The 23,312-nt window shown below is 36.7% G+C and overlaps 1 protein-coding gene across 3 annotated transcripts in view; it reads left to right on the top strand.

The window, feature by feature from the left end:
* Positions 1 to 23,312, top strand: part of CDKAL1 (CDK5 regulatory subunit associated protein 1 like 1) — a 424,899-nt gene that overhangs the window by 278,646 nt on the left and 122,941 nt on the right. For all 3 annotated transcript variants that reach the window (XM_030041838.1, XM_030041837.2, XM_041118316.1), the window contains exon 11: positions 1,649 to 1,794. In XM_030041838.1, coding sequence (XP_029897698.1) covers positions 1,649 to 1,794 — 146 coding nt within the window. The remainder of the gene's footprint in view (positions 1 to 1,648; positions 1,795 to 23,312) is intronic.

Consider the following 23,312-nt stretch of genomic DNA (forward strand, 5'->3'; position numbering starts at 1 on the left):
TTTCTTTACTCTTTTATTCATGAAGCCAGCTATCTCCAGCTTCCACTGAGAGCCAGGTTCATTGCACACAGCCTTTCTGTGCATCAAATTGTATGCCCTCCATTATCAGTATAGTTATTACTGTTATGTTTAGTTTACATACCTGAGGTAGATATTCCACAGAATAATGTAACCACTTCTCTTAGACATTTATGTAATAGGTTCTTAGACAAAAACTTTCAAAACTGCTTTCAGAAGCAGTTCAGGTTTTGTACGCGTATGTTTGTCAGATGAAAGGTGTGTGTTGAGAGCGTTTTTTCTTCTTGCTCTAAAAATCAGTGCTTTTAAAAGGCAGATACTTGAAAATTAAAAGGCATGAGGGTGTTTGCCTTCTCTTTGATCAATCTAGGTCAACCTTGTAGAAATACAGAGAGAAAATCTAGATGCGTGACTAATATTGCTGATTAATGATCTGGAAAGAATTTGTAAATAGTTGCAACTTAACAACTAAATCTGGCAGCAGTATGTGTTTTCAGACAGAATATCTATGCTGTCAAAGAAAACAGGAGAAATGGTCTGAGTGAGCCTGACTGGAGCGTGCAGTGTGCACATGGCAGAAGAGCAGGCAGTGCAGCACTCGGTCCCAGGCCGCATCCTGTATGCTCACTGTGTGGGGAGAAAGGGAAGACCTTAAGTGAAAACCTGGTTGTACACGTAATATGGTTCTTTGTCCAAGTTCACTTATTTTTTTCAGGGTGGAGATTAACAGGCCATATTGTACTATATTGCACACAATCTAGATTTTTTTTTTTGTCTCAAGTTTTAGAAATATTTAAACTTTCTTGCTAGACTGTATGTCCTTTAATTGTGTAAATAATAAAAATTAAAGAAATGTGACCACCATATTCTATTCTCCATCTCATGTTCCATCACCCTGCCAAGCCTCAATCAGGGGTTTGGTTTGACTTTGATTTGGGGGTTTGTTTGCATTTTGCTGTTACCTTTACTTTGTTTTCTTTCCAACCTTTTGTATTTGTACAAAATGTAGAACATCTTCTGTCTCTTTTCAAGCTGTCACTCTGCTTTTAGCTGCCCCCTGATTAATTCTATCAATTTTATAGCCGAACACTTTTAATTCCTGGAGTCTTATCTCTGAAATAACACAGGTAACATACTTCAGACCAGTATTGGAGCAGGTTTGCAAATGGCCAGCTGTACCTTAATTAGCAAATGGCCAACTTGAAGGATACCCCAATTAGAGACAGTGTCATATTGGTATCTGAGAACTTATTTGACTCTGACAAGAAAGCAGCTAACCCTTGCCATCTTCTGAAATTGAAAACAGCCACTGTCCGAAAGCACCGATTTTCACAGTACTTTGCCTCTACAATTTTCTCTTAATTGGATAACCAATACTATGTAGAAAACGTTATCCCTATCTCAAAGGAAATGCAATCCCATAGCTTCCTTCTTATTTTCTTTAAAAACAAAATTGCTTCCAAATATTTTCACCTGTCTCTACTGTTTCAAACTGGGCCACTGCAATTCAGTATTGTTTGGGTTTCAGAAGTATTACTACTGATACTTACCCATATATTAATTTAAAGGAGTTTTGTGTATTGTTTTCATAATGCTTTAAAGCTTTTCTTTCTTTTTTAATAACTCTTAGGAAATGGCAAAGATTCTCAATCATCCAAGAGTATATGCTTTTCTGCACATACCAGTCCAGTCAGCCTCTGACAGTGTGCTCATGGACATGAAAAGAGAATACTGTGTGGCAGACTTCAAACAAGTAGTGGATTTCCTTAAAGAAAAGTAAGTCTACTAATATTTGAGAAAATAACAGTATTGGGGTTTTTGCAATGTCAAGAACATGTGGCTGAAAACACAATTACTTGCAACTTCATAATTAAGGTATGAAAAAGAATGAGCTTCTTTAAGTTTTCAAAGTCTTTGAGTTTTCTGTAAGCCCCTTGATGTGGTTTGCCCCTTTGCTTGAGCTTTTATAAGCATCTTAAATCTCTGCATGACATGCTTTTAATTTGTCAATATATTCCTAATCTATTTCAAATAATACATTCTTAAATTATGTTTTTATACTTAAACTACTATATATAGAGTGCTTGAAGTTCAAGTTATTGAAGTCTTCTTTAATGTGGCTTTTGAGCATTGTATACTTTGTGTACTGGAGATGATCCAGCTCCAGCAAATGTGAATGGATTGGTTTGTTGGTTGTTTTTTTTTAAGTAAGTATTTTATGTCCTATAGCTGATATACATTTACATCAATATAGTAATACTCTAATCTTGCTTAGGGGGCTCATAATTTCTAGGATAATTTCAAAATTATTTCCCTTAACAATGGAGCTAACTAAGTGTGAGAAATAAAAGAGTGTATCGTAATGTGTTTACTTATGCTGACCTCAAGATGAAAGTTACATTCACCTGCAAAACTTTCATAACTACAAGTAATAATTCAATGCCCAAGGAAGTCTGTTCTTAGCTTTTAAAATTTATATAGTGACATAAATTGATGGATGTTTCTGCACCGATTGTCCTAAAAATAGGTAGCTGGAGAATAATTTCTGTCACATTTTTTGGCTACTTACTCATCTTCTTTTTTTGTTGTTTGTGTGCTTCTTTTAATGAACTAAGGGCTGTGAAGTTGTACCTTTCAGTCTTGAATTGCATTAAAATATTTGTACATAAAAGCCTCTAATTCTCATAATCATTTTCATAATAAATTTTTCATGATCATTGCAAAATCCAACAGTCTAGCTATGTAAAACATGTCATGCAAGAGCTACATGGGCATTATGATACGTAAGAAAGAAAATCAAACTGTGACCCATTAGAATGTATTTTGCAAACTGTATGTGTGGTTCATAGGATATTCCTATGCATCTAGGACAACTGATAGAAATGGAGCTGCTTGTCTTCATACAGGTTGATGGGGCATTAATTTTCCACCCTAAACAATGCACATGAATTCTTGGCACCTAATTTTCATGTGACTATGGGTCAGTGTTAGTTTTTAATTAACAGTTATATTGTATTCCCACCTATCTTAAGTGGGAACTGTGTCAGTTTATGTCTTAGCTGACTTGAAGCTGATTCATTATTCTCTTCAGTAGTTTTAGCATTGGCAGCTATTATCATAACAGCAGCTGGATTTTCGATAACCTAGTATAGCTGGCACATGTTGGGGCATATGGGAATTTATTAAATCATTCAGCTCTTGCACACAGAAAAGAGTGAATTACTTAATATCCAAATTTAAAACAGCTGGTCATTGAATATACAGTAATCTATGACATACGTCTTTTTCCACAGGCTTTTTTGTAGTGAACTTAACAAGGAAGAAATAATTGGTTTGATGTCTTAATTTTAAGTAATAATAAACTTTACTTATCCTGCTTATTAAAAAACTACCAAATGATCTAGTAGTTCCTGTTAGAAAACAGTCTCCAAATATTAAGATGGAAAATTCTTTGTACCATATGGCAGCAGGATGAGGAAGCTATGCAAGGCAGAGAAAATGTTTTGGATATTTGAACATGTGCACATCTGTAAAATTAATATTTTTTTTCTTTTGCGCTTAAGAGCATAGTGTCTTCATTTGTAGTCTCTCCTCTTATGACAGCAGCCAGCTATTACATTCGCATATAGATATTCCCATAAAGATCTCAGCACAAAGTTTGCCAGGACTTAACATTGCTGCAGACAACTCCAGAGCCTAGAGCCAGAATAGCTAAAATTAAATATGTGTTTGAACTACTTTAATAGCCAAAAGGGATTATTTCCATCTTCCATTTATCAAAAAGGAAAAATAAAACAAAAGTAGAGCCCCCTATATCTCCTTTCTCTATTGCTAGGGCCATAAAGACATCTAGAAGCTTCCTGCACAAAATGTACAGGGTCTTATCAGTAGATTCCTAATGGCGTCTTCGTCTTTAAAATGTGACATCTGCTTTGATAGTATCTTCATGTAAAACTCTATTAAACCAATAATTGTATATGCTGACCTGCTGAAGAAGTAAACCCACACATCAAGAAATTATATGGTTATCAGTTAAGTGCTTAATAACTTGAGTTCAAACATATAAGCAAATAAAAATGAAGTACAGCAAGTAAAAAATGAAGGGAAAAAGGAAAAGAATGAGCCATGTCATCTTTTTTTGGTTTTGGATGCCAAGTGATTCCTGAATCTTTTCTCAATCGGGCCATCAAAACACCCTGGGACTTTTTTCTCCCAGAAGAAGGACCAGACGCCTTTCCTTCCTCTGGAGAGCCAGGAGTGACTGCAGAGGTATCTCCTTCCGAGAGTGAGTATTTATTTATATCCTGCCAGGCACAGAATGCTGTATAGAGAAGCTAGAGTTCTCCAAAGCAATTATTTTTTGTATTGAAACTCACTTTTTAAAAGAACAGAGCATTCTAGACCATCTGAAACTGAAGTTAGACATGTCACTTTTTTCTTCTCTTTGAGGACTCTTTTTTTCAGGCAGGAACCCTAGAAATGAACTTGAAAAATGAATATTGGTGTTCTAGTGCAGTCTTTTGATATGCAATAGTTTGTTTTTTGGAGCCACTGTCCCCAGTCAGTTGACAACATTTTTGGTTTATTATGAAGATCAATAGCAAAATGTATAGAATATGAAGACAGAAACACAAATCCATTAGACTGAAAAACTGAACTACAGAAGTCTTGTTTTATACTTTTTTTAGAAATTCCTTCTTTGATATTTTGCAGGTTTTGCACTGAATTTTCAGTAAATTCAAGTATTCAGAAAAATACTGTTGTGCATTTGATAGGTCAGTAGCTGATCTTACAGATATGTGTGTATATATATATTTACTGAGGATTTATTTGTAAACTATTCTAGAGAGCAACAGCATAAAGGAAATGAGGATGCGCTGATTAATTTAAAAGGTGATCCTGTACAATTTGTACATAGTCTGTAGGGACTAGGGACTAGTGCCCTGGTCTGTAGGCTTTAGGGACTAACACAGTAGTCTGGAGGGACTATTTGCAAGACTGATTCCTGGATGAGGTACTAATTTCAACGTGTTTGCAATTAAATACAGGACCTGCTTAGTAAATTTAATCCAGAGACCAATTTAGTCTTATATCAGAAAGTCTTTTAATTGTGGTGTCATTATATCAAAATGTGAGTTGTTTTTCAAGTGATCTCAACTTTCAAGAATCAGCATAAATTATATTTCTGAAAGGTGATGTTTGTAGTTGCAAAAAGAACAAGACTGCTTTAATTATCTCAAAGTTTTGAAACTTAATCCCCTGAAATTTACTTTTGCTGATGAAAGCAAACAATTGGAATATACTTTAGTTAAAGCATCCTGAGATCTGAATGTCATATTCTGTAATTGCTTGAATAATCAGCAATGCGAATATATACCCATCGAATAAATCCTTAGACTGGTAATGTGGTTTCCAAATCTCTTGTTTGCTGTTGTTGACCATACTATATTCTCTTACCTTTCTGGTTTGTGAAGCAGTTAGAAAGTTCATCAAAGTTTATAATAATCTTTCCCTATTACTTGATAAGATAAGAGAATTGTAACACTGAAATCTAGACAAAAAAAAGTGGGGAAATTTAGAGCTAGGCTGAAACACTATACCTTTCTGTTTTGGGAAACAGCGTAATGCTGAGGAAAAGCTTGGTTTGCTTCACAGTTTGTTTGTGTTTGTGTACTGAGATAGTGTAATATTAATTGTGGGTGGCTGCTGCTGTTCGCTTGAGATTATCTCATAATTCATACTGGAAACAGCTGAGCTTTCTAATATCATTTGAAAGCCAGCAAACTTGGGCTACCGGTGGGAGAGCCACAGCTCTGTCAGGCAGAAAGTTCTGTTCTTTTTTGCACTATTTCTCTCTTCTCCATTAAAGTCAGATGTACTAGTAAGCCTGTCCTAGCCTCCCGTACTTACTTTTAGTGATAATCAAGTATCAATTTTTTGGCATATGTAGATACATAAATACATGCAGTTGGAAAAAGACACTAAAGGACCAAAAGTAAATGAGTGCAGTGGAAAATAAATCTCAAACTTGGAAGGAGATCAATCTCTCAGGTGTAAACTCGAATCTTAGTTGCCCAGCAGTTACAGACAATTGCTGAACATCTGAAGAAACTGGAGATCTTGTCCAAATTGAGAGAAGGTGTTATAGAGACCTTTGGGACAGCTGGCTTCAGGGAGGCTCCCTTCTTCCCTGTTGCTATACAAGGAGTTAAGACAACAAATGGTAGCTTCGGCAGCTTCCTAGGCCACCTCTTAATTCTGTTTTTAAGGATTTTGGGGGATTCAGCAGTGGCTGTCTCGTGTTTCCTTTGATCTGCCCTGACTTTTGTCTCTTTTTGCAGTGGCAGCCAGGCTGCATCTGCTTGGATGTTTAGACAGGCTGCTTCAGGGTAAAATAGTGTGGCTGGGAGCAAAGTGGACTTAGCTACTGTCTCCTCCCAATAATGCTGTATATCCATGTTAGTGGATTTTTACAGCAATATTTTAAGTGTCCGAATGAAACTTTTCATAGCCCACTTTCTCAATATAATTTTTCCAGTATGTTTCTGTACTGCTGCTCTTGCCTTTCTGAGCAGTTTCACAAGCAGTAATTTGTTTCCCAGGTTCTAGTCTTCTGTTGTGACCTTGTTCTTATTCTGGGCATCGTAAGCCATACCATAAAAGCTTATGTGGGCAATCAGCTGTTTATCATGGTCTCTGTATTTCTTGTGCAAGGAGGTATCTTGCCATCCGGAAGTCTTCTGCTTGAAAATTTTCTCTGTTTTCTAATAGCTAATTTTTGACTGAAATAATGAACAGGAAAGAAATATCTTCCCAAAAGCTTGTTTCTAAATACTACTATTTGGATAATCAAGAAAATTCCGAACACTGTAAATAACTTGTAACTGTAAATAATTTTCTTCTGAAAGATGTCCATATAGTAAGCTCCTGAATATTATTAAGTCCACATTGAAAGATAAACGGCTAAATGAGTCGTCATCAAATTTGCAGCTATTACAGACAACCTGCAGTTTTGAAACTATCCCAGGCCTTGTGGCAGTAGTAGTGTCTTTATCACATTATCATGCCAGTTATTGAAACTAGAATTTGAGGGCAGTGAATAGAATAATTTTAAAATAACCATTTACTATTTTTATATACATTTTTCTGCTCACTTTCAAAATGCAGGTAATTATGAAGTAGACTATAACACCTCCCTCACCTTTTTTGCAGCATGAATCTGTTTCATTTTCTGTCTGAAAATGCGCTTTTGTTTCTCGGAGAGAGACATCGTTGAGCTCGTTTTGCAGATGTGCAAATTGTGGTCCTAACAAACCGTGACAAGTCTTTCAGATTCAGGCTTTTTTTAATGGGTTTTAGTACATCTGTTCTGTCAGTCTAACTACTGCAAATGCAAATGTCATCTGTTTAAAATCCTTATGACGTTTTCTGCTAAGAAATTGCTGAGTGTATTTGGTACTTATCTGTAATTTTATACTTCAGTCTCTAGACTCTTCTCTCTACTCTGTCTTTTGTCTGCACTTGGAGTCTGAACTAATCACTTTACCAAATGTGTCTCTTTTTGGAGGGTGTTTTAAATGAATTGAGTGTTTGTAAAAAGTATTGAATTAGCACCAAAAGCTAAAATATGGGGGGTTTTCACCAAACAGACACAGCACAAAAGTAGATTCAAGTTTGCATCTAGACTGTACTCTAATGATCAGTAATGTAGTCTTTGATGGACTATAAGCTCCTTTTACTACAGCATTAGTTGTCTTTAAGTGTCGTGAAATTTAAATTTGGGCTTACATAAGGCAGTTGCTAAATTTATAAGTCTTCCTGCCTTGCATTTGATTTGCAAGGTCATGTAAAGCGATACAAGTAGGTGAGAGGTTTCAAAGGTACTGAACGCTTGAAGATCCATTAATTTCATTAGGATATTTTTAATACTTGGTGTTCAACTACCTGAATTTAAAAAGTATGGGGTTTTTTGGTACTGACTGGGGAGAGACAAACGTTAGGCATTCCAGGATAGCATTTTTTTTTTATTTATTTTTTTTTTTTACTTTAACATTACTCCAACCAAGCTGAATGTCATTTTAGGAGGGCAATCTTTCCATTTTGGCTTGTACAGCACTTCTTTGCCCTCTTCTCAGCAAATGCTACTGTACCCTTATTTTCTAGCAAGGAGATATACTGAGGGGATTTCCTGGACAGTGAATGGAAGGAGGGAAGGAAGGTCACTTAAAAATACCTGCATCTTTTTAATCTCCTGTCTTCACTGTTCTATAGGTTGTTGAATCAGATTTTATTTAGTTCATGGAGAGACCTCTTACTGCCACGGTTTGCGTAATTAGATCTGTTGCCACTTTATAAATTACTAGTCACCATTTTATAGCATAGTCTTTCATGCCAGATGCATCAAGGATATTAGAGTTTTCTGGGCTGTAGGCTCTTAGTTATTATGTTACTTGTACGTCAGGATGGCAGCTGCCAGAAGTGTATGCTTTTTTCTACTTTTGGTGGTCCCATGCCTTGTAAAGTGTGACTATTAAACTCTTTCTGTAACAGTGCTGGGGGAAAACATCATTTGCTGGAAGGTGAACTAAAACCTGCAGCTGAAGTTGTGGTTGTTATTTGTAGAACTTTATTATAGGCACTTAAAAAAAAAATATCTGTTAATAACGACTTAGCTGTGGGTCATCTGTATTGAACAACATGAATGTTTGTCAAGTTCGCTTTACAACCTTCACTTTCTTATATGTGTGTATAGATAAAGAAATTACTAAAGTCTCTGGCTGTATGACTGAAAAAACCCAGCTTCATCTATGTTAATTATAGCTCGACAAAAGTCTTCTGAAAGCACACAGGGTATAGCAAAAGTTTTAATGACAGCGATCACTAGAAGTTCAGGTTTTCTTTTTGCAGAATCTTAAAGAGCAACAAAAACTATTTACCTTCAAATAGTATGCCTTTTTCCTACTGGGAACATTGGCTTGTGTCTTACTATACAACCAGTTATTTATCTAAGGAGTATACAGATAATGGTGTAATGGGTTCTCTGAAGTTTTGAGGATATTTTCATAAAAGTAGTTACTTAAGTTTTTACTTAGTCATGTGCCCACAAGAAGAGTTGGGAGTAAAACCTGTGTAGTATTTTTAAACTGGATTCTGTGCTTAGTAACTGTCATTAATATTGAAGACAAGCTTTTTGTTCCCATAAGATTTTTATTTTTTTTTTAAAAAACAAATATTTGACATTTCACTGTTATGTTCATCCTTGCTTACCTCTTTCTTCCAACTGTTTCTTCCAGCCAAGTGAATTCAGGTTTAAATGAGATTGTAAAATGCATGGGCCTAGAACTGTTCCATAAGGAATGTGACTGAGTCAACTTGGAGGACTATAGCACATGTTGTAGTATGGGTATAACTAATTTGGGGTAGTACAAAAATGAGAAATATAGAACTGGGTTTAAAGAAAAAACAACTCTTTGATATGCGTGGAAGAATAATGCCAAAAGCCCATGGGGGTATCTCTTCAACAGTTCACAGTGCTTGTTTTTCAGAAGCTGTCTTTCTTAAAGAGGATCATACCTTTTTTGAGCAGGAGACTTGGAGTTTCAATACATGATATGGTAACAGTACCCTTTGTAATAAAAGGATATTTGTTTTCTGCATATGCATATCCCACAGCTACAGTCTGTTACCCAAATTCACAGTAAGAGTACGGCTGCAATCCCCATTTTCCTGTGGCTTACTCTGTTACTGGTACATCTGTCAGACTCTTGTTCATGTGCTGATCACACTTTGCCTGAGGATGTACACATGCAAATACTGAAGTCCAAATTGAGTCATTCGATGTGATGTTAACATAAAGTAATTCTAAAGTTACAGACTGCTTTGCAGATTAGATGGCACTAAGTGTAACTTCAACCTATTTATTTTTGGGGAAGGTACTGTTTGGGAAACTATGATTTCAAAATTTCTATATGCTCCATGATTTTTTATATGAAGTCTCTTCAGCTTCTGGAGCAGTTCAGTTCTGCATACTGTCCTGTTTAAGCAGGATGTGCATGGTGCTCCTGTTTTACAGAATTTTCTTCTAAATAATACACATATTTTTCTGGAGATAGAGAATCATTATGGGGGGGGAGGGGGTGGGTTCTGGCTCTCCTGCTATTGTTCTGCTCCTATAGATACGCATAGAAACTGGAGGGTGAAGCCTGGCAAATAAAGTGCCCGGGATGAGCACAGCTTGCTGAGTGCAGGCTTACTGGGTACACAGGGCATTTGCACTTTGGATGCTTTGTGGTCACGACACTGTGATGTTCTGCTTTGGCCAAAGTTTGGAGAAATAATTTTTGGAATGGTTGCTGGAGAGAGAAGATATGCCCCCTTATTAAATGTAAAAATTATTTAGTCTTATTATTATACTTGTCATAGAAGCTGGCTTGCTTTTTTTACTAATATAACTAGTAAAGTTGTTTGGAGTGATACTTTCTGTATGTAGTTATGGTTAGGCTTTCCTTTTTCGGGGCAGTCTTATCTGCAGTTTTCTTCTGCAAAATCCTAATGGGAATATTGTTAGACGATAGAGTAGGAATTAGTAATGTGCATCCAATTCCCAGTTTCTGAAGTGTAGCAAGATGGTATCTTTTTTCTTTTTCCTTCACCCCCTGAGGGCATGTGAATGTGTTTTTTGGAAGTAATGATATAAAATCTGTAGTAAGGTTAAAAGGAAGGAACTGTAAGCATCATGCAGAATTAGAAATGAGTCGTCTTAAAATATTTAATATTTATGATTTTTAAATGCTTGGTTTTACTTACTGAGATACTATACCACTCTAGTATTTTAAAATAAAATAACTAAAATCACTTCTTTGTTTTTTTCTGTATAAATATTGTCGTTGTGTTTCAATGTCTGGGTCAGAACTTAGAATGGAATTGGGGGGAGCCTAATTTGTTTTTAAAACAATAATAACTTTAATTCTTGGGGTTTTGCTTAATAACAGATTGATTTGACATGTAATTATCAATTTTAATTTGCTCCTGAGTTGTTAAGTATATCCAAACATATGTTAAGATACTTAAGTATTTATTGTGTTAGCATATTAGTACCCATACAAATCCAAGATGCATCATGTGTACACCTTATAGTGCTCAGATGTGAAAATTCTGATGATGGTGTTAAATTTTCAGATTTGATACATTAAAAAAATTAAGTATTTGTTCATTTACATGTGTACATTTTTCTGAATTTTTGGCGTAGTACTAGGTAATAAATGAATTTTGTAAGCCATATTATTTTGATCATATAGAACAATATGGCGCAAAAGAATTTTTGATGAAGGTGGTAGTTTGCCAGCTGATAAGCGCTGACTGAAGTTACATTTATGTCAAGCTTTCAGGGAAAATATGTTGGAAAGAATGACTGAAGAAATAAAAAAATGCAAAACTTCTATAGCTGATCAGTACCTTTAATGGCTATTTTCTTTAACCCTAAAATGCTTAAATGAAGAAAACTAGTAAGTGGAAATACTCAAAAGTTGTTAAACCTCTTAAAGTGTAGCTATGTAATTAAAACTCTTATTGCGTGCGAGGCAGACAATTATTCAACTACCCAGACGTTTTCTGTATACATTCATTTGGGGACTGTGATACACATTACTTCAGGGAAGCTCAATTTTGTATTCATGTGCATCTTATACTGGCCTGTAAATTGTACTCATGAGTTGATGATTCACCTCTTTAAAATGAGAATGAAATTTATAGTCATAAACTTCTTATTTATTACATGGCAAAGTAATCGCAAACCTGACATTTTAAAAGGTTTGTGCATACAAGTAGTGGCTATAGCAGATGAAAGTTTATTTTCCACAACTGAATCGGTTCACTCTTGCACTTGGAATTATTTTGTCTTTATATTTTGCTTCTCATCATGATGTAGAACTCTCATTTTGTTTAGGAGGAGAAATTGCCACAGTATAGCTGTTAAATTACTTCCTAACAGGAAGACGATATTGCAGATATGGTCATATGTGAAGGCACAACAAGCAATGTGTCTTCTCAATCCGCTTACCAGAAAATGTGATTCAGATGCAAGTTCAAGCTGGAAAATAAGTTACTGTGTCCAAACACTTTACACATAGGAGAATATAATGCCAGTGTCCCCATTTCTTCTTAAATCTGGAGAAAATATTTATCGGCAAAACCCAGAGGTCATAGAAATTAATTGTCTTCCAGCTTGCTGTGTCAGATGCCTCCCTGTTTGGCTTTCGAATGAGCCGTGACCCTTAGCAGGAGAGACAGCTTCTGAGATCGGAACACAATTCCATACAGACTTGCAGTCAGCCTTGGTGTAATAACTTTTGAATATTACTAACCCCGGCAGATTTGAGTCTCCTACAGAAAACTTCATATTAAAACCAAATACTGATCTCTGAACTGTTTATCTCCACTGAAGGATTTTTGTTGTCAAATTTTGTCAAATTTCAGCATAAGCCTTCAACTTATTTACAGAAGCGGTAAACACCACATCTGAAAAATGGGTCGTGTGGTGGCTTGTAGCTCTACTGCTGAATCTGTGTGTGTGTCTATGTCCCACAGTAACTAGTCACAGTTATTTTGTAGCCCTAGTGCTTGGTGAGAGGAGATCTGCTGCGTAGCTCGGCCGGGCTGTTGCCCAGACTGCAGAGAGGTAGACAGACGAGCTATGGGTTCAGGTTTGAACAATAGACTGGCATGCTTTCTCTGCAGTAGTGGGATGGCTGCTCCCACACTGTTGACTTAAGTTCTTGGGGGTACTTGACTCACATACTCAATCCTAAAAATTGCTAAGGCAGTCAGCTGAACTCTGAACTGTGGCCAGCAAACTATTTTTCCATGTAGCATATTCTCTTGGACCTCCCCCATCTCTGTTAGACCGTATACCTAGAGAAAGGGGTTATAACACTGAACGCTTGAAGAAGCAGACTTCTGTTTCATTTCACCTACGTCTGTCACTTATTGTGTACCCACACACTTTGGAATAGAGGAATTCCATACTTTGGAATAGAGGAAAATAATACACGTGCTTTGCTTAGTTGTGTTAATTTCAGTTTGTAATTGTGTGATTGTTGACATTGACTGTAAAATCCTAACAGCTGGGAAAAAACATAGCAGTAGAGATTCCTCTTTTTTTAAATGGTATGATACTTTAAAATGTTTGTTTCAAAACCAGAGCAAGCAAATAGAGTTTCTGTTAAATTTCCTTTTACTCTTTGCTTCCTTCCTGTTTCCTTACCTACTTGATACCTTCCTTTAAATAGTTCTTGTAGTACTAAGCGTACCCACTGTGTAGTGTAATGTATTTTACAGTCAGCCAGGAACGATGGCTTGGGAGTTTTGCCACAGCATTGTACCAGCTACTGGCATCTGCATATGATTTTGAGTCTGAAGCTTACTTTCACCATAGTTTATGATCTTATGTGATAATTAGAATAGGTGTGAGAATAGGTGAGAGGACACAGGCAAAGGATAGTTGGAATTTAAATGCATCAAAGTGGAAAATGCAGGGGGTGTTTTTTGTTCGGTTTGGGTTTGGTTTTGGGGGGGGGGGGGGTGGCTGCATTTAGTAAGTACAATAGATATGCCTTAATTTTATGTGTGTCAGTGTATAAAATGAACATTGTGGGTGTGGCACTGCATTGTAATTTAAATGTTGTGGGAGAGAAGTTTTCTTTAACCAATATAGTTATCAGCAGAAATATGATTAAAATCATTTGTAAATGAAACCCTGTAGAGTAAGGAACTAATCTAAATTTTGGGCATGATTTTGTGACTTTTATCAGCATTATACTTGGATGCATGCAATGTTATGGATTCACTTAATTTTAGTTAAACATCTAAATATTCAACTGTGGTCACAAATTATGAATTTAAACTGAGCAGTAATATTAACTTTGCCTCAAGTTCTTCTAAGACTAGAAGAAGGGGAACATGTTTTGGAAATCTGATCCTCAATGCAGAAGCTCTTATAACAAAACTTTAAACGCTGGCTTGAAATGTTCAAGTATATTTAAATCACTAAAATAGACATTATCTAAAATGATTTTCTGTGTCTTTCAAACAAGAGGAGACATTTTCTAGCCCTAATTTGCAGAGCAATGTTTTATAGTGCAGAGCACTATTTCAGCATTGGCAACCTCATGTAATTGAAGCCAAATAACTTTGTGACTCATTCCACTTACTAATCAGTGTTGTTCACATATGCCATAGAACAGGGAAACAAAGTTTAAAATATTTGGCTTTTTAACTTTATTTATATATCTGCTTTCTTTACACATTTTAACGTGTACCCATGCATGCAGATATCATCTTCCCTTAGTTTTTATGTTAGGGCCTGCACAACTATATGTATGTACCTGGGAGACTGTTGAGAGTCAAGGTTTATATCTCGCACAGCAGAAGCTAATTCTAACCTTGTATTCTCCCATGGGTGTATGCCTGCAATTCCTGGACAGTTAACATTAATTAGAAATTAGCAGGGAGCAATTGTGCTTCCCCTGGAGGATCATTTTTAGCGCAAATTTAAGATGAAAGAAAATGAGAAGCTGTGTTACTGCCACTTGTTTGGATTATTTCCTTACGTCCTTATGATGGTAAATGATCATCAAAAACTTGTTGAACTCCTGAACAAAACTATTATGAGATTTGTTGGCATTTTATGAATGTTAACGACTTTGAAGCGTTTTGCTGAAATTTAACTACTTTCATACCTTTTATAGGTGACTTTGTATTAACCCTTCTCAGCACATATCATCTAAACAGAATATAGGTTAAACTTTACTGTTTCATTTTCCATATTTCTTGTCTGTCCTAATAAGCAGGACAGTTCTAAATCTGAATACAAGCTGGTTTAGAAACAGGATTGTTCCTCCATTCAGTACATATCTGATTCAGCCCATCTGCTCTAAAAATGGTAACAGGTCATACCTACCAGCTACCTACTAGTGTTCTATCTACTTTTCTGTATATTAGATTTAGGTTTTTAACTTGAAGTAGGGTGACTATATATCAATAATAAGACATTAAAGAAATTGGAACTACGGGTATAAAAAAATGTCATACAAATTGAAACAGTTCCCAAACTATGGATTCACAATAAAAATCAGAAATACAGATATATGGAAAATGTTACATATAATGAAGAGAAGTTTACATGTGTGGCTTAATTCAAAATCCAGTGGACACAGAAAACAAAAGTTATAACAAATGATGTAACTTTACCATTAGTAACTGAATTTTTATACATTTTCCTTTCCAGATCACTCTAGATTTTTGAAATAGCATACCTCCTCCCCCACAGCGGTGCAGGGTGACAGGGAGTGGGGGTTGGGGTCAGTTCATCACATGTTGTCTCTGCCACTCCTTCCTCCTCAGGGGGAGGGCTCCTCACTCTTCCCCTGCTCCAGCATGGGGTCCCTCCCACAGGAGACAGTCCTCCATGAACTTCTCCAACATGGGTCCTTCCCATGGGCTGCAGTTCTTCACAAACTGCTCCAGCGTGGGTCCCTCCCACGGGCTGCAGTCCTTCAGGCACAGACTGCTCCAGTGTGGGCTCCTCTCTCCACGATGCCACAGGTCCTGCCAGGAGCCTGCTCCAGCGCGGGCTTCCCGCGGGGTCACAGCCTCCTTCGGGCATCCCCCTGCTCCGGCGTGGGGTCCTCCCCGGGCTGCAGGTGGAGATCTGCTCCACCGTGGACCTCCCTGGGCTGCAGGGGGACAGCCTGCCTCACCATGGTCTTCCCCATGGGCTGCAGGGGAATCTCTGCTCCGGCGCCTGGAGCATCTCCTCCCCTCCTTCTGCACTGACCTGGGGGGCTGCAGGGCTGTTTCTCTGACATGTTCTCACTTCTCTCTCCAGCTGCAGTTTCTGTGTCCCAGCAACTTTTTCCCTTCTTAAATACATTATCCCAGGGACACTACCATTGTTGTTGATGGGCTCAGCCTTGGCCAGTGGCGGGTCTGTCTTGGAGCCAGCTGGCATTGGCTCTGTCGGACATAGGGGAAGCTTCCAGCAGCTTCTCACAGAAGCCACCTCTGTAGCCTCCCCCCCCCCCTCCAAAACCTTGCCATGCAAATTCAATACATCTTTCTGCAGAAAAAAAGTCCTTATTGCCATTTATCATAACCTACTTTGGACTTTGGTGAAGAGAATAGTTAGTTCTTTGCCAGAGTATTTCAGAGTGGTATACAAAAAGAATGTCTGAGTTGTCTGGTTTTTGTGTTCAAAAATTTTAAAATTTGATATAAGATCGGACATGATTGTGTTAAGATTTACGTTCCTGATTGGTTTATGTTTTAAATGTTCTATGGAGTTACATGGTAATAAGTCATAACATGATTTTGTGCTGTTCGCTACCTAAGATTACATAGTCATACTTCCTACAGAATGCAAAATTATTTGAGGTATTTTGAGGGCTTTCATCATTACAAGAATAGCAGAAGCTGAAGTCTGTCTTTTAACATATGTTTTCACAAAATACAGCTTTTACTTGACAGTATTAAAGTGAAGCACAGTAATTATCACATTAAGTGAGATAATCTTTTTGTGTTTTCATTAATAAAGCAAATAAACATTTTTTTTTTCCCAAGGAAAATGTTCAGCTAATTCTTTAGAACAAAATATTGTACCATTGATGGAACTAAATGTGCATTCACACTATGATTATGTTTACGCAACAATAGTAGCTGGAGATTTTTTATTCTTTTTTGTAATGTAGCATCTCTAGGGGATATGCTCCAAGCCTCCTGTCCCTTGCATAGAGTCTGCACAGAAATTAATTGCTCTTTCAATTTGACTTCTGGTTAAATTAGAGTATCTTGCTTTCATTTGTTAACTCTGTCACAAAAACTTGTTTTACATTCACTTTAAATCCTCTTCTAATACTTTTGATGAATTCTTTTTATTAGTTTAGCCTTTCATTTTTAACGTTCTAGCCTGAGGTTTGTCCTCTGGCATGCTGGGTTTTTTCTCCTCGAAACAAGAATGTAATTTCTGACCTGGTATAGATTTGACATTTCCTATTTGCCTCAAAGTGCTTTTTTTCATTTTCTGGTGGACATTCCTTTATAAATAAATAAACTGCCTTTACTTTCTGAGAGAAAAACACATTGCATCTAAATATCCTATCTTTCTGATAATTGACCCCTAAGCCAGAAACTTGCAATGGCATCTTCAGAGTATTTACTTCCTATATTCAGTGTATTTTTTTGCCAAGGAAATCACTCACAGTCCAAGTTCCCAATTACTCCAGTAGCACCTACATTGGCTCCACAGAAAGCCAAACTTGAGGGCTTTGGTGAGGCGCAACCCCATGGTGCAAGAATGTGTGTTCTCCTTATGCAGCTTTCTACCAGGTTCCTGAGACTTGAAGAAGGCCCAGAGAAATGTTTTCACAATGGGAAGTGGTATCTTTGCAAGTTTGATAGATACTCACAGCCCATGGCTATACTGAGATCCCATTGTTGGACACCACAGACTTCCACAGGTAACACAAAATTACCTTTTTCACCAAAACAAGTTTGTTCTGGAATTACTAGCCATGATTCTGGTGCATAGGATTCTAAAATCTTGCACCTTTCTATCCACACGTCCACAAGTACAATGGATTTTAGGTCTTTCAGTATCTTTTGGGCGTTCACTGCCATCCTTGTCTGTGAAGATAGCTTGTACTTTAGCTGGAAGGAAAAAGGGAATTTGTGCTCTAATGGTTGATTTTCCATTTGTTGTTGTTTTCCATAAAGGCAAGGTAGCCCATGTAGCAGTTCTGAATTCCTTTTCCAAGGTGATTTCCAACTTTCAATTATTTTAGTAAAGTCAGCGTGCCTTGCTTTTTTTTCTTAAACCTCATGCTTTCCTTTACAGATTCTTATTTTGTATCCTGCCTGGATTTTACCTTCTGTGTGCTAGGGGAGAACCCTAAAGAGCAATCTCTTAACTCCTTGTATCTGGTGATGAAGACTCGAGAGGTTAGCAGACTCCTCAGAGTCTCACAGTAGATGAAAGGAATATTACAAAGTCATGAGTAGGGATCACCTGCTCCTTTAACAGCTCCTTCAGTTAGACCTTATGCAACTATGCTCTGCATCATACTTTTGTATTTAATATGCAAAGTGGACACTTGAAACTTCACTTATATCTTTGCTAAGTGCTACCCTATTGAGGAGGCTCCTTAGGAGAAAGCTGCATTTGCCATAGCTCTCCTTCGATCTTGGTTCATTTAGAGACTTGATGTGCCTTTCTTTAGACGTTCCATGTTCTTGGATTATCTACAGTGACTGCAGGCAGTCCAGCTGAAGAAGAGAGAATATTTACTTACCCATAACTGTTTTTACTTTGAGATATGCTATCGACACATTTAACCCTTCAGTTTAGCTGGTTTCTCAGAGTTAAGTCTGGTTTGTGGATTCTGTGTTTGAGGGGAACTGAGCCACCTTTGAGGGGAACTGAGCCACCTCTGTGGCATGAACTGCTGGCTGAAAGAGGCAGGCCTGAAAGATGTTCCTTTGGATACTGCTGTCATAATAAACATCATAGTTGAGAGTGCTTGCATGTACCACTGTGTGATTACATGTAGATAACTCCTCTGAAGTGGTGTATAGATAGATAACTGATCTTTGTCTTCACCCTAGAACATGGCTGCTTTGTTATTTTTTGTTAACAGCAATCCAAATGCCAAAGAGATTGTATTAATTTTTTTTTCAATATTCACTTTTCCCTTAAAGGGTGAAATATTAACACTGAAGCCTATTTGTAGGCTGAACACTGAGGTAACTTCTACAAGACAACACAAGTGTCCTAGAAATTCAGCACTGTAAAATGAAATAAATATTTTCAAGTGGTGTTCTTTTCTGCTAAGGTAAAACCTTATAAAAACCTTTAGTGAGATGCTTAACTACTCTGTCTTCTACTCAGCTGTAAACCCAACCTACTGAAATTCCTGGAATTTCAGTACTGGCACTGAAACTGGGGGAAGGGAGGTGTTGTAAGTTATAAAGGCTTACAATAGGTCACAGAGGATGAAACATTTTCCATTAATGGATTCAAAAGTTACATCAATAAATAATTTCTAAAGATATTCAGTTTTTCTCTACCTACTTAAAACATGTCTGTACCTCCCACCCCCCAAAATAAGCATTTTCAGAATGCTGGTACATAGATGGCAGCTTTGCATTAGTTGCTCAATATTCTCGACATAATAAATGAACTTAAATTATCTGAGATACAGCTTGTCTCATCCTCAGTGATCCTAATTTGCCACTTCCTTTAAATCTCCTTTTATATGGTATCTTCTGTTTTTCTCAAAGTTGAAAAGCCAGTGTCCACATTAGGCCCACCAAGTTATACCCAGACACTTGATCTCAGCTTGGGAATTTACAGTGTTTGCACCAATGTTGTGAATAGTCCATCTTTCTGCCTAAGTATTCTTCATGTCTCATGTTGGTATTGCAGAGCCAAAAGGATACCATTGTGCCTGGCAGGCATTTGGCAGGCTTTCCAGGTTCTTTACCTGATGGCCAAAGGCCATCGTGGAACATTATGTGATTTGATAAAATTCATTTCAGTTATATGGTCCAAATGCAAACACTCCTGTTTCTACTGAATTGATTCAATTCCATTTTTGTATTCTACTCCCTCTGTATCATAGTATGCATATTTTATAAAATTATTCATTACATTTAAGTAGACTTTAACGAGGAGAGTTCATGGTAACTATTAAATTCAAACTTATCTTCAGCTTGCAAAATTGAGTATGTATAACCACCTCATTCCATTCATTTGAAACATTTTTCAGGTCTTTCAGTATTGGTTTAGTTTAATTCTGTAGCTTAAGCCTGCTCCAGTAGTAACAAGTGAGTGAGAAGTTTGTCAGCACTGGTTTTGGGAAGGCTTTTTCCCCCTTCAAATTGTAATATGATTCTCTGATTAGAATGCTGGGAATGTCAAAAATGGCATTTGTTTCATCTCTGTCAATCTTGCTATCAAAGTACTCTCTTTTTGTTTCTATAATTGGCTCTTTAGTAATAAAAGTATTCCATTTTTTCCTTTATCAGAACTATTACATTTTATATTCTTGTCTGAGGACATCACTGATGTCCTTTTATAATGATGTTTTTAGAGGTTTTCAATTCTGTTCTATCTCTTGTATAAAATTTCATGAGTATTGCTTTTTCTACTTTTACCAACTCTTTAGGGATTTCCTAAGGTTTATTATTTTCCTCAACACAAGACTGATGCCAGTTCTTGAGCAGTTGTGTTTTTCCATGCTGATTCTCATTTCCTTTTCAATAGTAATCAACCTGCCTAATCTTCTAATTCTGGGAGCTTCAGGGATTCTGTTTGGGTTCTGTGACTTCATGTGCCAGGTCTTTCTGTCTTACCATTTCAAGATACAAGAAAATCTGTTTTCCTTAATCTTCAGATATTACTCCTGTGTTTTGAATCAAGTTGGTAAACCGATTGGTAGTGATCTTATTTCTTATCTAATTACATGTATTCATATATGAGAAAATATATTATTTTTCTCAGCTGCATCTTTATTCGTCTTCCACTGCTATTAAATTTACCTGAAATCTTGTTCCCTAGATACAATTTTCATACATCACTTATTCCAGTTGTAATGGTTTAGTGATGCCAGAGAGCTTTGTTGCCATAATTGGAATGCTGTCATATGTTTGAGTTCTTCATAAAACACATTTTTAACTTTGTCTTTGATGTTTCTTCAGTGATAACAGTATATTGTTGATTTTGTGCTAATACTCTTTTAACCTTCGGTTGTAGATTTGTTCACCGATAGGTCAAAGCAGGTGACGGCTCACAATGTCAAATTTCCTTAATAATTATTTCTCCACGGTATGAATTTGCTAACTTTAAAAAAATTATTTTCTGCCTCTTTTACTTCTTTAAAATGTGGTAACATATTTACACTGTGTCTGCTCTACTGCGTAATGGAGGACTTCTGACCCTTACAAGCCCCAAATATTTCAGGTGTCCACCTTCCAATCTTCTGTTTAAATAGCTGGGGTGGCTTGATTTATCTTTTCCAAACTTCTAGATTTTGTTTGGAGTTCATGAATAGCTTTGGGTTTTGTGGGATAAAAGATAGTAAGCTGATAACTCTTCTCATGTTGATGTGCACTATTCCTCTTAAGTTTGTCGAAGATGTTTCGGATTGTCCCATTTAGGGAGTCTACCTTTAGGCAGCAAAGCTACTGCTCAAATGACTTTGAGAGTTGTGGCTGTGTACAGCCTGTTGAAGTCGGAGTCCTTCAAAAAAAGGCACCTGAACTTATACTTGTTTAACAGTCTTTCATTTTATTTAAAGTTTTTGAACGTGACAAAATATACTGTTGTTCTGATAACGACATTGTAAACCATGCTAACTGTAATTTTTAAGGCATCTGCAACTTAGTGACATACCGAAAGTGAAATAGTTCACTGAACTGAATAGAGAGAAATGGGTAAAAGCATCCCTGAGGCAACAGTGTCTATCAAATTTGTATAGTTTTAACTTTGTCATTGACAAACTGTCTACATTTAAAATATCATCTTTTCTGATTTTGCTTATGATGTCCTGTATGTGTATTTCTGTGTGTATGTTTGCATCTGAACATTTGTCTTCAAAACTTTTCAAGGAATGTGTGTATTAATTACTTCCATTGGCCCCAAAGTACTAAACTGATTTTGCCTTTTACAAAGAAATGTTCTTAAACTACTAATGGTTCTAGACAAAGGAAACTGTTTGCAAAGTGTTGAGAAAAAAATTGAGTGAGAACCTGGTTAGTTGAGGCCATCTTTCTGGAAGGTGAACCAGGAGATTTTAGAGCTGTTCTTTGGTGATTTTGCTTTTTCTGCCCAGTGTCCTCAACTGCATAGCAGAGTAGGCCCGTTCCTCCATTTGGAAGTGAAGCCACAATATTTTGCTCTAAATTATGTTTTATTAACTGATACATAAATTAATATTTTTTTGTTATGGACCGATGCTGTGTATTTAAGAAAGTCTTCTATATTCTGAACTCACCTGCTGTTTGGGTTTACCTGAGAACAAAACAGATACTTCTCACAGTTGTTCTGCTACCTTCCAGTTAGCTGAGTGATTGAACTGTGCTTGCTCATGAAGATTGATATTGTTTCTACTGTGATTTCTTTAAATTCATGTTGCTATCAGAACGTACCATGAATGAGATGAGACAGAGTGATCTACAAACAGTATTTGTTGTGTGCTATCACTCCAGTGATGCCCATTAACTTAACAGTCATGCCCAGCTCTTTCTGTATATCGTTCCCATTATTTTTTTACATGAATGAATAATTCTTTATACACACTTACTTTGGAAAATTTGCTTCATAATTTCTTTAAACTAATTCTTGCAGGGTAAATTCTCTGTTTCCCAGTGATCCAAGTTATATTGCATTGTGTTGATTTGGAACATAATTTACATTATCTCATCACACTTTCATTAGTAAAGCACACTGGATTTCTTTGAAGTTAAGCTCATGGGTTTTGACTTAATGAGGAAATAGCATTGCTTGTGAGTCTGAAATGTTACCTCTGAAAATTTAATTCTGAAGCTATATAAGGTTGTGTTTCGAGCACATCGTGATGCTTGTGTCACTCTCTGTTCTGAAGTTTTAAGACTGCATTGTCACCTTTGTGGTGTAGCATGGAGTAGAAGTGAAAAACTTTGAAGTTATGTGATAGGAGCTTTGAATCTTTATGGGGTGGGGAGGGTGTATACATGGGATTTTGAGCCAAATACTACACTTACTCTTAGAACTGAGAAAATTATTATTATTATTCAAATTTTCTTTTTATGCTGCTCACAGAAGCCATAGTTCCCTATACAACCTTTTTCCATATGATGATGTACAAATATTGCTCCTTAAGGAAAAAAGTCGTAGAGCAGTGATAGTAAATGTTTTTGGCCTACCAGATCTTCCTTTTATAAAGGCATAAATCTCAACCCTATCTGGAAACATTGTCCAGTCCCCTACATCCTCTATGCAGCTGTTAGTCCTGAAGGCTATCCAGGGCACAGGTATTAAGTCTACAGTTATGAACATCTCTGAATAAGGATGCAGATTTATAGCTAGCGTAATGTTGCTATCCAAAATGCTGTTCTGTTTTGATATTTTTCTGTTCTGTTCTTAATTTCAAAATCCATCCTCTTAAATATCAAATTAACTTTGTACCCCATTAGTCTTTGTTTCCATATTCAGACATTCAAAGCCTGTTGTTTTCAGAGGTAGTAATATCCTACACTTGTAAGGG

The sequence above is a fragment of the Aquila chrysaetos genome, chromosome 18 (assembly GCF_900496995.4).
Source record: "Aquila chrysaetos chrysaetos chromosome 18, bAquChr1.4, whole genome shotgun sequence".
In the NCBI taxonomy this organism is placed as follows: Eukaryota; Metazoa; Chordata; class Aves; order Accipitriformes; family Accipitridae; genus Aquila; species Aquila chrysaetos.